This window comes from Eptatretus burgeri, chromosome 13, assembly GCF_056783735.1.
Source record: "Eptatretus burgeri isolate ZD-2024b chromosome 13, Ebu_testis_v1, whole genome shotgun sequence".
Lineage (NCBI taxonomy): Eukaryota > Metazoa > Chordata > Myxini > Myxiniformes > Myxinidae > Eptatretus > Eptatretus burgeri.
This window is the reverse complement of record NC_140973.1, coordinates 75,134,679-75,149,988: the sequence shown is the minus strand read 5'-3', so window position 1 is coordinate 75,149,988 and position 15,310 is coordinate 75,134,679. Positions and strand designations below refer to the sequence as shown.

The following is a 15,310-nucleotide window of genomic DNA, read 5'->3' as shown; positions in this document are numbered from 1 at the left end:
ACTGGTCTCCCATCTCCATTTCCTCTGACATAAACATATCTCTCTCTCTCTCTCTCTCTCTCTCTCTCTCTCTCTCTCTCTCTCTCTCTCTCTCTCTCTCTCTCTCTCTCTCTCTCTCTCTCTCTCTCTCTCTCTCTCTCTCTGTCTCTCTCTCTCTCTCTCTCTCTCTGTCTCTGTCTCTGTCTCTGTCTCTGTCTCTGTCTCTGTCTCTGTCTCTGTCTCTCTCTCTGTCTCTGTCTCTGTCTCTGTCTCTGTCTCTGTCTCTGTCTCTGTCTCTGTCTCTGTCTCTGTCTCTGTCTCTGTCTCTGTCTCTGTCTCTGTCTCTGTCTCTGTCTCTGTCTCTGTCTCTGTCTCTGTCTCTGTCTCTGTCTCTGTCTCTGTCTCTGTCTCTGTCTCTGTCTCTCTCTCTCTCTCTCTCACAGATTTATCCCATCTTGTTTTCAGCTGGCATACCCTTTCTCCCATCCATGGCACACTGAAGCTTGTAGCGAGGCAGTTGTCCTGAAATAACTTGCCTTCGCCTCATGGAAGGCAAATCCAACTGAAGGCAATCAAACTCAGGTCCTTCCACAAAGCTCGGAACAATTGTGTGTCTACCCTCAGGACAACCAGAAAACAACATCTTTCTCATCTCAAGGCCAAACTCCCAAACCTGTCTCCCTCCTCCAAATCCTGGTGGTATCTAGTTAAGTCTGTTTCTGGTGTATGTTTCCCCTCCATCCCCTCCCTTCCCTCAAATGGCCGAAGAGCTGACTGTACGTCAAAAGGCTGAATGCCTAAACTCCGTGTTTGTTTCTAAATCTTGCATCCAAACCCATCGCTTTCTGTTCCGACCTTACCCAGTCACACCCAACTGTTCCTGGACTCGATGTTCTTTTGTCCTGACAAGGTGCAGAGTTTGCTGTCAAACCTTGACTTGGATTCTGCAACCGGTCCAGACGGCATCAGCCCACGTGTCCTAAAAGCTGCTCTGTTGCTCTTGCTCATCCTCTCTTTGTTCTATTCACCCTCTCTTTTGCTTAAGGTCATCTGCTATCTGCTTGGAAATCAGCAAAACATTAATCCACCCAAAACCTCCATCGTTCAAATTCCGTGCTTTCTTTCCTGAAAGTCCCTGTCGTGTAAGGACCTGCAAGTCCCTGGAGTGTCCATCTTGTTACCTTCGCATTCTGTGAAAGGTTATGTATTGGTCGCTGTGTATTTATTTATTTGTGAATGTGTGTGTGTGTGTGTGTGTATGTGTGTGTTTGTTTGTTATTCGCATAACTCAGAAAGAATAAAACCAAATCGCTTGAAGTTTGGTGGGATGATGGGTTATTATCCAAGGAACATTTGATTAGATTTTGGGAGCGATCGGGTCAAAGGTCAAGGTCAAGGTCACGGAAAGGTCAAATTTGTATTTTTACCATAGCGCGGTCAATTTTGATCGAATTGGCATGCAACCGATGCCAAAATGTTCAGAATTCATTGCCCAATCTTGTGATGGGCGACATGACACAATTACGTCATTACCATTGTTAGCGGTTGGGGGTCAAAGGTCAGTGGGGTAACGACCTTTCAAAATATGCGGTTTTTGTCATAACACGGTCAAATCAAAACCGATTTGCATGAAACCAACACCAAAATGTTCACTGTTCTGTTCCCCCCACTCTCATGCCAAGAACAAAAAAGTAGCGAAGGCAAAGGTATGCGCTCTACCGAGTGCCCATTCTAGTTTACCCTGTGTAACCCGCCCCATCCCTCACCCTTCCACAAATCTCATGTCTCTGTTCACAGTTTTTTCCTTCCCGCTCCCGCCCCTCTTGTCCACTGCTCCCCTTGATGTACATTCTGTTGTGTTCGCTCTCATGCGAGCCTCGACAAAATATATACAAAAAAAATGTATACGAAAAATCAATAAATAAACAATAATAAAGCTGGATTGTCTTGGTTATGTCGAAGATTTCCTCTTTAAGCATTTGTAATTGGTGTGAATGAATGAAGACAATGTTCCTCATTCATAAAATATAATTTCAACTTCGGTGAAATTCAGCAGTTGAGAGGATTCCCTTGTAAACATGATTATTTATCCATGTATCCTGTTACATTTACTTTCTGTAAAACATACATCTGCCCGCAGTTGATAGTGATGTCATTTTTGATTAAAACTATGTGACAACCTCGAAGTGTTGCATAAGTTTCAGGAAGACTTAAGTGTATCAATTAGTACATGATTCAATATAACTTTAGATATTTGTTATTTAGTTTACAAATTTAATGAACATTATGCAAGGCTTTTTATGGAGACGCATTGTAAAAGCTGACGAGGTCCAATGAGCAGCGGCAGTCAATGTTACGTTGTTCTTTATCAATGCTGAGAACGTGTCCCTTGATCTGTGTAACTGTCTGTACCTTCAAACCGAGAGGGACTGTTGTGCTCTTTTCTGATTGGCTGTACTTGGTCCTTTCCGTCAAGAACCAATATTGTGTAAACTGTTTCACTCCTTTCCCAGTAGCAGGAAGCAGTTATTTTGATTTTGAACTATGGGAATAATTACTGTTCCACAGACGAAAAGCTTTTTCTATTTTATCCTGTCTTGTTCAATCATTCCCCCATTCGTCCCTGTTTCATACATAGGGCTTGCATTGGTGTTGTTTTTTTGAGAGAGAGGTTCAATGATCGATTTTCTTCTCTACTGTATGTGCGCACGTACATCATTAAACATTCTGCTTTGTGTGCTGAACCTGAGTGGAAATTGAGTTCATATCTTCCACATTAAACTCCCGGCGGGATCAGACTAAACTCAAACATGCCGCTCTGATTCCACGCCAGCAAATTCCACCATGGCGCTAATGATGTACACATGAAATAAGAGATTGAATCGATAAGATAATTTTGGACCGACCAACTGTACAATTATAAACTCAACAATGCAAAGCTTGGGTGAGTAAAAGTTGATATCAGAAACAAAAAAGGATGTATATTGAAGAGAGATCATAAAACCCTCACCCGGGATGTTCTTGAAGATCATCTTCCATCGTGCTCAGCAGACACCTGAGGAATTCGTGAGCATCCTCCTGGTGTCCGAAAACAAAGTTCTCTGAAATCCCTGAAATAATTCAAACAACAGTTCATCAAATGGTGATGAGAATCAATTTGCATAAATTAACTAAAAATGCATTAATTAAAATGTCGGAGATCTGGAAGTCTACATTTGGCGCAGGCTACAACAAACACAGCAAATCATTGATTGGTCTCCACATCACGGATTGACGCACAATATCGAAACTTTAATACATTTTAACCAAGTAGGGGCGTCTTCTCCGATTAAAAGGGACAGTCATCAGCAAATCTACAAATACAACTACTACTTTAATAGAACAAATAAATGCCACCTTTTGTGAGGTTGGCCAAACAGGAAGTTTGGACGATGTCTCTCAAGAAACGTCTGGCCAGGCCTGACATTCAGTTCGAGCTAGTTTGGGACACCTGGCTTCACGTCCATCCAAAGGACGGCACACTTCATGATGTAAGAACGTTACAAAATGCTTTTTACTTTTATTAATACAGAAAACGACTCTTGCTCTCGATAATTGTATGATAGGAGGAAATGAGTATTTGGACCTGGAATTCTGCCTGCATGTTTGGAAATGTGTAAGGAGCTACATACACCATGAGATGGTGGAAACACATGAGATCGCTCCATGTCGAGTTAGAGTATGTGTATTCAATTTAGTGGAGGACTAAACACGGATTGGGAAGATGTGTAATAATTATACAAGTTGGAGGTTTGGGGTCACATGATCACCATTCCATGAAATGCTGATGGCTTACTCTCACAATGCTTGCATTTTCTTCCTCCCTTTATTTGGCTCGTTTCTCATTTTGAGCATGGAAATTTCATCGAGAAGCTTCACGTGTATTAATGTTACATCAAACCAAGCTCGACGTGGAATTAATGGCATTTCATGCGATCCCTCCAATTCACCTTCCCCCCAAACCCCCACTACCAGTTGTTCATGAATGAAGCATTTTTGAAGTAAAAACAAACTATTTTACGAAAATGCAACAGACAATAGGAAATTATGAGGGCATGCCTTAAAGTGGATAGTTTGCCATTGAAACAAACTTTTACATCAAATCAAATGTTGTGTCCTGATCCGTTTATGATGTTGCGTCATGACACAAGAGGTGACAGGACTTTATACATTATATAAAGGAGGTGATTAGAGGGTATTTGATCGAGTTGTTTAAGATAATGAAGGGTGTGGACCAAATAAATGCAGAATAGTTTTTCAGCAGAATGGACAGTAACAGGACCAAGACCACACCTTAAGAGAGTGAAGAAGACAAAGGCTAGGCAAGGGTGCGTTCACTCACGTTTCAGCTGAAGAATGAAGGGCTTCGGCTTGAATGGGATGTCCGTGCACGAGAATGCCTTCAGGATGTGCAAACGAAACATGCACATCAAACAGGATGACTTGCGACCTAAAAAAGGTTAACAAAGACAAATTTAATAACTGTGATTGAAGACTTTCGATTGAATAGAAGACCAAGTGGATTAATCACGAGCAACCTCGACATGATTTTAAGACTGGAAGTAAAGATGTCCTGTTTACAGCTCCCGTCAAACCACATGACTGTGGTAGAGGGGCGAACTGCAAACATATATGCATCTAAGTACATGTATGCATATATATGTATATATATATATATATATATATATATATATATATATATATATATATATATATATATATATATATATACTTCTCCTTCTTTCGGCTGCTCCCGTTAGGGGTCGCCACAGTGGATCATGCGTATGATCCGCATAGTGCTTTGGCACATGTTTTATGCCGGATGCCCTTCCTGACGCAACCCTGGTCGCCTCTTATGGCATAAGGACAATATATATATATATATATATATATATATATATATATATATATATATATATATATATATATATATACATGCATCGATAAATAGAATTTGAAAATAAATACATAAATATTACTGATCATTTACTAAAATCAGAGCCAAAGTAAGGCTAAACTGCTGGTTTGTGTTCTTAAGTGTTCAACATACAAAATTCAGTTGAAATTAAGTTGTTCCTCGATCACAGACTGACATCTGTTGACAGACAAACAAACAGACAAAGTTAACCAATTGCTAAACCCTGCTTTTTGCTTCAAGCATGGGGTAAAAAGACAGGAAGAGAGAACAATCAGATTACCAAAGTATGAGACAGGCACAGATGAACATGATAACAATGGAAGGCACAAAAAAACGATCAAACTACCCCCTCTGGCATTGCGCACACACTCACACAGGCACCAGGAAAGTGAAAAAGGGCAAAAGAGCAAAACAGTGATGATTTGGAGTCTTCTGGCAAATGGGTCTCGGGGATGTGCTGCGGTTGCTCTGAGGTGGTCCACTTGTCCTCCTACAATGTCCCAGGACCAAAGGAGGACAGCCAAACGAGTCCAGCACAAGTCGATGACGAAACAGTTCTCGCTGTAGCAAAAGCAATCCCCCTTTTTATAACCTCGTCCCCTTCCGTACCACGAGCAGGGAATGAACCACGTGATCAATGGTGCACCATTCCATGCTCGAGGGCAGGCCTTGGCCTGATGTTGCACGGCCTGTCATCGCACGGGCCAATCAGTGCTCCCCATGTCTATTAGTCTTTGTCCCTCTCAACCAAGTGCCACGAAGAAGAACAAAATGTCCGTCTGCCCATACTCACTTATTCAATCCAATTTCCGCTTACTTGACCTTACCTGATGTCAGATATGGGGGAACACATCCAGTACATCAGATTATAAACCTATTCCAGCTGTTAAAGATTACAACACCATCTACCAGCGAAGCACAAACACAGTATCTCTATCCACAGGTCCTTTGTGCAGGCGAGGAAGGTCACAAGTGCTCTAAAATTGACAAACACAATTGGGGGGTCGATTAACTCAACAACAATAGTTGTTCCCACCCTCCAAAAAGAACGTCACAACATGATTACATGAATAGCACTTATAGGTGCAGGAAGAGTGTCCATTTTTCAAGTAAGAAAGCAGAGGAACTTACAGGTGTGGTCGTGTCTCCCTGAGAGCAGGTAGTTTACCATGGGACACGTGTAGGTCAGGCACTGAAGGGTGGAATTGAGAAAACATGTGTTGCCCATGTTCTGCAGGCCCGCACCAACGCCACCATTTCTCTGCCACCCGAGTGTGATGTTTCCGGGTGTGACAAAGTCTCCAGGGGAAACGGAGATGTCATCTGGACTGTCTGAAGGAAGTATCAGGAAAACCCAGAGTCAACACATTCGACCTGAACACCGTGAAATCACGATACCAGTTAAACAAGACTCCATGAGAACACATTTCATGGGTCTACAGGTAGGAAAAACACACCTTTGCTGCTGGAGTGAATACTGCCATTGTGGATGAAATCTTCTGTGGAAACCTCTGAGTTGGGATAATCCAAATCCCGCTGGGAATCCACAGAAATGTGGAAAGAAAAAGTTGTGTCCTTCATCGCTGATGATATTGTTATGGCTGTGGAAATTCGGAACACGCCATAAAGGGTCCTTAGATCAGCTATGACGCTAAGTTTATGTGCAGATAGTTCCCGACCGTTGTTTAAAGGGATTTCTTCGTGTTCAGCGGGCTGCGACTCTTTGAGATAGCCGCTTTTCTTTATCTATCGTTGTTTTGGATCAACCACACAACAATTACCTTAACCACAATGCCAACCACGCCACCATTATAACAAACGCCAACCGCGCCACCATTACAACCACGCCGCCTCACCCACCACCACGTTGCCATCTCAGCAGGGTTGCGAGAAGCCTGACATTCGTCGGGAGAGAACGGACGACGGCTTCACCCCTCCCCTCCCCCCAACGAAAAGAACGTGCGAAAGAGACGCGGGGAAGGCAGTTCTTATAACAAAAGGGCTGGGCCAATCTCTCCTGGAATTTTCCTCCCCCGCGCGCCGCGAAGGGAGGGGCAATGCGCCATCGAGATAAAAGGGCACGCGGGACGAGTGGTCGAGGGAGTGGGGGAGTGGGGCTGTGGGTCTGGAGGTCTGGAGGTAGTGGTCGCTCTCTGTCTGGGTCGTCGACGTCGTTCTCTCTCTGGTCCATGAGCTCTCTGTCTGGGTCGTCGACACCACTCTCTCTCTCACTCTCTGGTCCTGAAGCCCCTTCTGCCCTCCAGTCCTTTCTTGCTCAGCTGTGGGTCGTGGAAGCACCAGCAGCAACGCCGGAGAGAGCTCGCTGACCACGCCAGGGGCCCGAGGACAGGCACGGCTACGCAAGGCCGTGAGGAGTCGACGTCGCGACCTGCCCACTGTCGCGCCACGAGGGCGTGGGTAAGACCCTTCGGTCTCGCGGGCCTTTTCGGTCATCCACGGCCCACGACCATAAAGGCTTACGAACCCCGTCTACCCCCTTGCCTATGAGAGGGTTTTTCTTTGCTTTTGTATGACTGCTGTGGCGCCGTGTCCCTATAAGTAGACCTGTGTAAGTGCCTGTAAATTGCTAATAATTATAGTCGGTGGTATTGCTTTCATTCCTTTCTTGCCTGTATCCGTGTTTCATTTCGATTTGCCTTGCTTTTAAATACGTGCATGATTCCTTGCTTGTGTTGTGTGTGTGTAATACGTGTTGTTGTTATAATAAATGTCCTTGTGTGAAATGTATCCCGTTCGTCGTCTTTTTCCCTTTTGAAAGTGCCATCTTGAATCGGGGAATAAATTAGTAGTGGGTTTTGAACACCCGGGTAAAGAAAAGAATCTGATCCGTCGAGGTCGGCGATAACACCGCTCGGTTATCACTATAGCACGGAACGGACCGCTTCAGCGGTTTGTGTCCTCGGCCGACCTGCGGCGAGGTACGATCGCCCGGTCGACTACTCGCGCAGGTACTTCGGTAAGTCGAGTTTGGCGAGCAACCCTATCCTGCGCGGGTGGGCAATTGGCACGATCGTGGTGAGGTTAAACCCCCACCCGTGACTGGCTCCTGGCGGTAGTTCCAGGAGGGTCACGACTGAATTGTCCGTCCGGTGGGCGATGCGGTTGCGATTGGAGTTACGCAATCGCTCGCACCCCTGGCGAGCCAGAATTCGTAACAATATGAACAAAACAAAGAGAAACATTTGTCATAAAAAATACCAAAAACTAAACAAATTTACTTCTATTTATCCCACAAATACATATCTGCACCCCCCCCCCCGCACCACTCCTAATCACTTTTTGTGATAACAAACCCCCTTTTATTCACCCCCACCCCCACCTACCCAATAACCTACACTAGGGTTCTCTCCCTGGTCCATTCTGACCCCCAGAAGGAGTATTTTGGAGAAGGGAGGGAAGGTGGGCAGAGGAATTGGAGTTAAACGGAGGAGGGGGGGCTGGAACAGAAGAGGGGGTTGGGGGTTGGAGCGAAGGAGGGGTTGGAGCGGAGGAAGGGGGCTTGGGGGGGGGGTAAAACGGAGAGGTTTGATGATGTGTGATCAAAAGTTACAGAAACTCAGGAATTTTTCATTTTTTCAGGGTGCCGGTAATAACTTCCTTGCCCTTCGTGAAAGATACCGTGGGACATTTGCCATCCACCTGCTGATGCTAGCAGACGGGACACCCGGCTTAGCGTGTATCCTCGGCACAGCAATTGGTAATGTAACATTACAAGATGTGTACGTAAACGTGCCTGCGAACCAAGGATCGTACAGTTCGCATTCAGATCGGGAAATGAACACAGACAACTCACAAGTCCGTATGTGCGGCTCCACCTGTACACTCTCGTGTTGGACAGGTGAACATGGAGTGATCACGTGATTAATGAACAAAATCATTTCATTGCATTAAATGTATTATTATAATAAACCAACACGGATGAAGAAAGCACGACGAGTCCTGATCGATGACCCTCATGAGAAGCAAGTTCAAACACTTGGGAGAGAACTCGATAAATGAAACATTTCAATGGTTCGATTCCCGACACCGCGCCGTGCATCCACCGTGTGCTTCCTCACCGACAGGAGATCAATTTCACGATGTAACCCCGAACAGGAAAGGCTGAAACACCATCAGAGATCCACAGAACCCTCAAAGTTCAGCTTCTTCCTCTCAGAGCACACGGCGACTGAACTCCGTGACAATGAATTACTGAACGTTCGAAACACACGATTATTACGTCACAATAGTTGCTTCGCACATATAAGGGACGCGCGATTTTATTGTTTGTGTCGTTGCCAAGCAACGAATATCCGACCAATCACGACGGTTTGTTCAGTAAAATGTGTTTTTCATCATGAGAAATACAAGGATTGAAATCTACAAAAACACCTCATCGTGTTACACGTTCACTCACCTCCCGGGCTTGTCGGGTTCATTCTCCTCACAGATATCCACCAATTCCTTCCCATCGTTCTGGGGTGTGTTTCGTTAGCAAGCAGCTTGCCAAGCGGCTTGCTTGATTTCAAGCACTCAAGGAAGCACTCCAACGGAACGGGGTAACAAGGAATAACAAACAAGGAAATCCAACCCAGGTGGAGGCCATCCAGCCCATCATGTCTGCGCGAGCACCACACCAACCCATCTTCACAAGATCCAAGGAAAAAAAAATGCAAAAAATGTTTAATGAAATAAAAAATTTTGTTTGTTTGTTTTTTTGTCGTTTTTTAAATATTTATTTATATTTTTGTTTTTGTTTTTTTCCTTTTCTTCCCGGTGGAGTGTCCAGTGTGCCGACTCGACTCGCTCGGGCTGGTCTCATAGAGCCGATACACCAGAAATGGTTGACAGAACGTTGCTCCTCCCTGGTGATGCTTCTAAGGGAGCCGCCATCTTGGAACTGCTCTAGTGACGTCATACGCTCAATGTTGCCAGATCGAAAACGGGAAAAACATGACTCTTACCCAATGATCTCACGTATTTCATCCACAACTACGCACACTACATTCTCGAATTTATATCGCCAATTTAAGGTTGCTTATTGACAGTTATCTCCCGAAATGCATGTCTCGGATCGACCCATCCCCATGTCTGGTGGGATTTAACTTAACCGTGATGCGTTGAGAAGGGTAAAGAATAGATTCCCTCTCTTATGGAAAGGAAAGCTCCTTGTTCTCTTTACGACAGACATATTAATGCACGTGAGATACCCCGTCAGCCTCACGGAGGTTCCCCCTACTTCCTTCACCGACGTTGACACCCCGTTTCTGCAGATCTCTGGACGCCAACCGGCTCTTTTTCGTGTCGGGCTGGAACATTGAGGTGATAATTGTTTTTTGACGTTTTATGAGCGCTTCACCTTTTCGCTCGGTAATTCCGGCAAATGACTGCTTTCTACCGTTTATCTGTCACCACAGACATTGGCGTCGTGGGCCGGGAATGATCGCGGGACGGGCGGGTTGTCACGGGCAACGATGTGCGAAGGGGCGGGGTCGATTTGGCTCGAGTCTGCTGGAGGCTCCGCCCAGACGGGCCGCCGATTAAAAAAGGACGAGAGGACCGGTTTTATAACAGTGAGTGAGATGGCGTGAGTCGGTTGGCGAGAGCTGGTTGCGATTCTGTCGGCTTTGAGAGATGGTTTCGTCGGTTCCAGTCAGACGGCCGTTTTGTCGTTTCCAGTCAGACGGAATTCTTTCTACAATGGAAATCAAATATTGTTCGGAAAGTTATTCCCAACCTTGTTGCAGAAGTTCCCACAAATGTGTTGCACTTATAGGTTTCTTTGCTTTCACCCTTCCGTCCAGTTCATCCCAAACAAGCTCGATGGGGTTTAAGTCTGGAGACTGTGCTGGCTATTCCATGATTTGAAGCATACCGTCTTATTTTCTTCAAAGGTAGTTCTGAGATAGCCTGGAGGTATGCTTTGGGTCGTTATCTTGCTGTAGGATGAACCCCTGACCAACTAGGCATAGACCAGATGGCATTGCATGGCGCTGCAAAATGCTGTGGTTGCCCTTTTGGTTCAGGGTGCCAGTCACTCTGTGCAAGTCGCCGACTCTGGATCCAGCAAAAGAGCCCCAGATCATCATGCTTCCTCCTCCGTCTTTGACAATTGGTGTCACACACACTGACGAACCATGCATTCGCCTACTCAACGGTGTACAAAAACCCTGTGTGATGAACTGAAGATTTCAAATTTTGATTCATCGGTCCATAAGACCTTCCAGTTTTCAGTAGTCCACTGGCGGTGCTTCATGGCCCAGGCAAGCCTCTTTTTCTTATTTTGCCATCTTAGCAATGGCTTTCTTACTGCCATTCGACCGGTCAAACCTGCAGCTCTTCTCTTCACAGTTGAAACGGAAACTTCCTTACTTCGACCAGTGTTAAGCTATGCTTGAAGCTGCTGTCCTGTGAGCCGCCTATCACGCAAGCTGTTGACTCAGAAACTTGTCTTCTGATTGTGTTGTGGCTTTGGGTCTGCCAGACCTTCCTGTCAGTTTCCTTCAGTTTCCAAGTCTCTTTTGATGGTGTAGGAAACTGTACTCACTGACACCTTGGCTTCCTTTGCAATTTTTCCACATGAAAGACCTACACTTTTAAGGGTTATAATGATCTGTCTGTCTTCCTTTGTTAATTGTCTTTTTCTCGCCATTATGGTTGCAATATACTACTTCCTGCAGTGCAATATTGTCCAAATAATGCTTCAGAGGGTGTTGCAACACTGTCTGTTCCAACACTGCATTTATACAGACAGAGGGTTTGTAAGTAATCAACAAAAGTTGGGACACCTGTCGGAATTGTTTGCATCAACTTTCAAGGCTTGAGTTACTTCCATTGCTGCAGAACAGCTGCAGTTGCTAATGCATTACTTCCCTGGAAAGGGCCTTTTCTAACAACTCTGAAATTTACACGATTTTTCAGTTTTTGGTAACCTAAACATTTTTTTAACCTCTGCCAGTTTACCGCTTAGCTTTGTACCATTTCAGGTTATTCACTGGACTTGAATTGCTTAAATTTCAGTAAAAACTGAAAAATGGCGTGCGTGCGTGCATGCGCGCAGTATATATGTATATGGGCTGTTTCACAGTCATGGTCATTTCTGGTATTTTGTACCCTTGCATGCTAAATAGCCTAATGAGAAGCTGCAGTATCTCTGTCATTAGGGTCAGTAGTTGGTACTAGTGATGGCACAACTTGGACCACTTTTTATTTGACAAAAATGTCAATTTTTGGCAGAATTGCATAAAAATTGCCATTTTTTTTTGACAAATAGCTGTCTCATTTTCTCCAGGTACACTGCATTCACAGTGTATAAACAAATACAAGCAGAAATTTGGACTTTTATTTGTTGTTGCATCAATTTGTTACCTCTTCTGTACTTTGTCCACAACATATTATTCATTTCACACTATGAATATTTATTTCACTCTCAATAAATATGTCCCACCATTCGTCCGTCAAAAATGTCCTCTCCGGAAAGTTATTCAATGGCATTCAACAGGAGATTAATCACATGAAATGACATTGAATTTTGTACAATTATTGCTTCATCCAGCACAATATTGACTATTGTTTATAAAGTATGCTGAATTTGATTACTTTTAACACATTTACTCTAGTTTTTGAAGGCTAAACCTGGGCTTTCTAGGTGTATTTTGTATTGGCATTGTAAGATAAATGTATTACTTTGCAGTTATATCTTGGACAGAATGTGTTGCTTCATGTCAAAAAATTATGTCCTCTCCAGAAGAAATATGTGATTTTCTTCATATTTTTCATTTACAGAGATAAATTAGTAATTTTTTTTTAGAATATGTAGAAAAGTACATGTAGTTTAAAAATTTTGTGCTAAATTCCATCATATGCAGTGCTATTAGTGACTGGTAATTAAAACATCTTTTTTCTGGATATTTGAAACTTAGTTCAGTCTTTTATTGATATTTCTACAAATATACTTCATTTGTATACTGAATCATAATTCCAGTAATGGAATAATACTTGTGGAACATATGGAAACCACTGAAGTTTGATAGTGTTATTTTGTGGTTATCGTTGAATTGTATTAATGACTGTTGTAGTTTAAAAAATACTCTCCTAACATCCTTGGGGTATTATTTTTAATAAGAAATATTCATTCAGATGCTCCAAAAATTTGGAATTAAGTATTGTAATTAACAATGTTGGATTTGGAGAAATAAAAATATTGAGTTTAAATTTTTAGTGGTTGTGAGACAAACTTGGTATCCTCATTGTGAAACAGCCCATATGTATGCATATATATATATATATATATATATATATATATATATATATATATATATATATATATATATATATATATATATATATATCTGGTTTATGAGATTGCAGTACATGCAATAACATGAATCGTAATAATGTTTTAGTGATCTTGTCGACTCATCATAATTTAACACCGCATTATGTAACCAATATGTCTGGTGTTGGCTTAATGGTTTCAGTGGTGGGCTTGGGATCTTGGCTGTTGAATTCATCCCGGATGGTGTTGACTCTGCCTGTCAACCTTCTGAGGTTGGCAAAATGAGTGCCAGCTTGCTGGTGTCCTGTATTGGAGTGGTGACCCGTCCAGGATTGTGTCCAATAGCCAAGGAGACTTCTTAGGTAGCACTAATGCTCTGCACAGAGTATGGTCCCAATGGATGAATGTAACCAATAATGCCATCACATGATGTAACCAAAAGGTAATTTGAATGTTGTGGTTTACCTCTTAAGCAATGAGTTTCTTCCTATTTTTGCTGGAAGAAAAATTGTGTATTATATCGTTAAAGTCAATTTGTTGTACCAATGCAATTCTTGTGGCTAAAATCCAATAAATTGCTCAACAATTTTTCCATCTGAATATAAAAGTTAGCTAATCACCATGTGATAAATCTGGTGTTCAATCGACAACAACTGAAAAATACTTGGCTTGTTGAAGTTTTAAAGCTATTGTTTTTTTTAATGTGTCTGCACCATCAAATCAATTAATTCTTCACAAGTAGTCAATGACATATACTCTAAGAAGTACTGCTTTTACCCTTCTGTCCAAATTTAGCAATGTGATCTGCAAAAAAGGGATCAAATTGAGCAATCGGCTCCAAAATCCCCAAATAGTTGCCAATATGTGATGAACCTAGCGGTTCATCGTGGCAACGGAAAGTGAGGCCACGCTCACTTAAGAGCTTGATAACAGCTACTTGATAACGCTTAAGAACATGTCTCCAGTGTTGACAATCTGCCTGAAACTGCCGAGCTTGAGCTGCATCAAATGTACCCGTTTATATCTCGCATGCTGTACCCATGCCAGGATACAGCTTCGGTGATCCAAACTTTTCTCGTATTCATAAATGTGTTCGGGGTGTTTCCAATCAATGAATCTTTCGCTAAAGGCATGCGTTTTGGTTGGTCTCCCCCCCCCCCCTTTGCTCTCTCCCCCTCTCCATCTCCCCTCTGTCCTCTCTCAATCCCTTCCCTCTTCTCTTTCTCTCTTTCTTCCCCCCATCCCCTTTTCCACTTAATATTCCCATCAGCGAAGCGACAGGTTGTATTTGTGAGTTTATAAATACGTTACAATATTACGAATAAATTTTATTGTCCTGATTTCGGTTGCTTTACGATAACCACAGATTGTTAACGAAATAATTTATCGTTAAATAAACTATTTTATTCCGGACAGTCTGGCTGACATCATTTGTATTCAGTGCAGCACTTCTCCAACAGTCCTTGCTAAATTGGCTTGTTAACCCATTTGAGGATATAATATCCATTTTCACTCTTTTTGCCCAAGCTTGCTGTAATGGAGTCTTCGTTGTCCTTTTGTATTCCACATGGCGTTGCATTTTGCATGTCTATTCATCTCCGTATAATCTACCCCCCCTATTAGCCATGACACGTAACCCCAAGCTTTCAGCGCAAGCTCGTGGAGTCTGGCAGAGCCTTTGTGACGTCACGCATGCTGAACAATAAGTATAAACACGAATCCCCTCCAGCTGAACCTTCAGCTCTCTTGATTGTCCAACTGTGTCCGCTTCACCATCTGTCTGGTGTTCGTGACCCCGATGGGTGCGATTTGACCGTTCAACCCACGGTGCTTTGTTTGTGCTCACGTCACGGTTTGACAGTGGCGGTGTTTGAGTGTCTCACGACCACATAGGTGTCTCATAAGGAGGATGAGGTGCACTCAAATAATCCGTTTATGGAATTCCAACAGAGTTCATACTTTGTTACCCGGAAAAGATGGACAATTCACGAAGTTCGTCATCCTGCGGAGGGGACGTTACACTGGATGACCCGTTTGCTGGCTTGAGATCTTATGGTGGTCTTTCCATGAAGAGTCAGCAAGCTATCGCCGGCACC

The 15,310-nt window shown here is 43.3% G+C and overlaps 1 protein-coding gene across 3 annotated transcripts in view; it reads right to left on the bottom strand.

Moving 5' to 3' along the window:
* Window positions 1-10,377, bottom strand: part of LOC147014808 (ubiquitin carboxyl-terminal hydrolase 17-like protein 6) — a 31,912-nt gene extending 21,535 nt beyond the window's left edge. For all 3 annotated transcript variants that reach the window (XM_085853094.1, XM_085853095.1, XM_085853096.1), the window contains exons 1-6: window positions 9,354-10,377; window positions 9,016-9,148; window positions 6,394-6,537; window positions 6,068-6,268; window positions 4,361-4,468; window positions 2,990-3,089 (exon numbers count right to left, since the gene is read on the bottom strand). In XM_085853094.1, coding sequence (XP_085709220.1) covers window positions 2,990-3,089; window positions 4,361-4,468; window positions 6,068-6,268; window positions 6,394-6,517 — 533 coding nt within the window. In that variant the 5' untranslated portion in view covers window positions 6,518-6,537; window positions 9,016-9,148; window positions 9,354-10,377. The remainder of the gene's footprint in view (window positions 1-2,989; window positions 3,090-4,360; window positions 4,469-6,067; window positions 6,269-6,393; window positions 6,538-9,015; window positions 9,149-9,353) is intronic.
* Window positions 10,378-15,310: the final 4,933 nt, after the last annotated feature.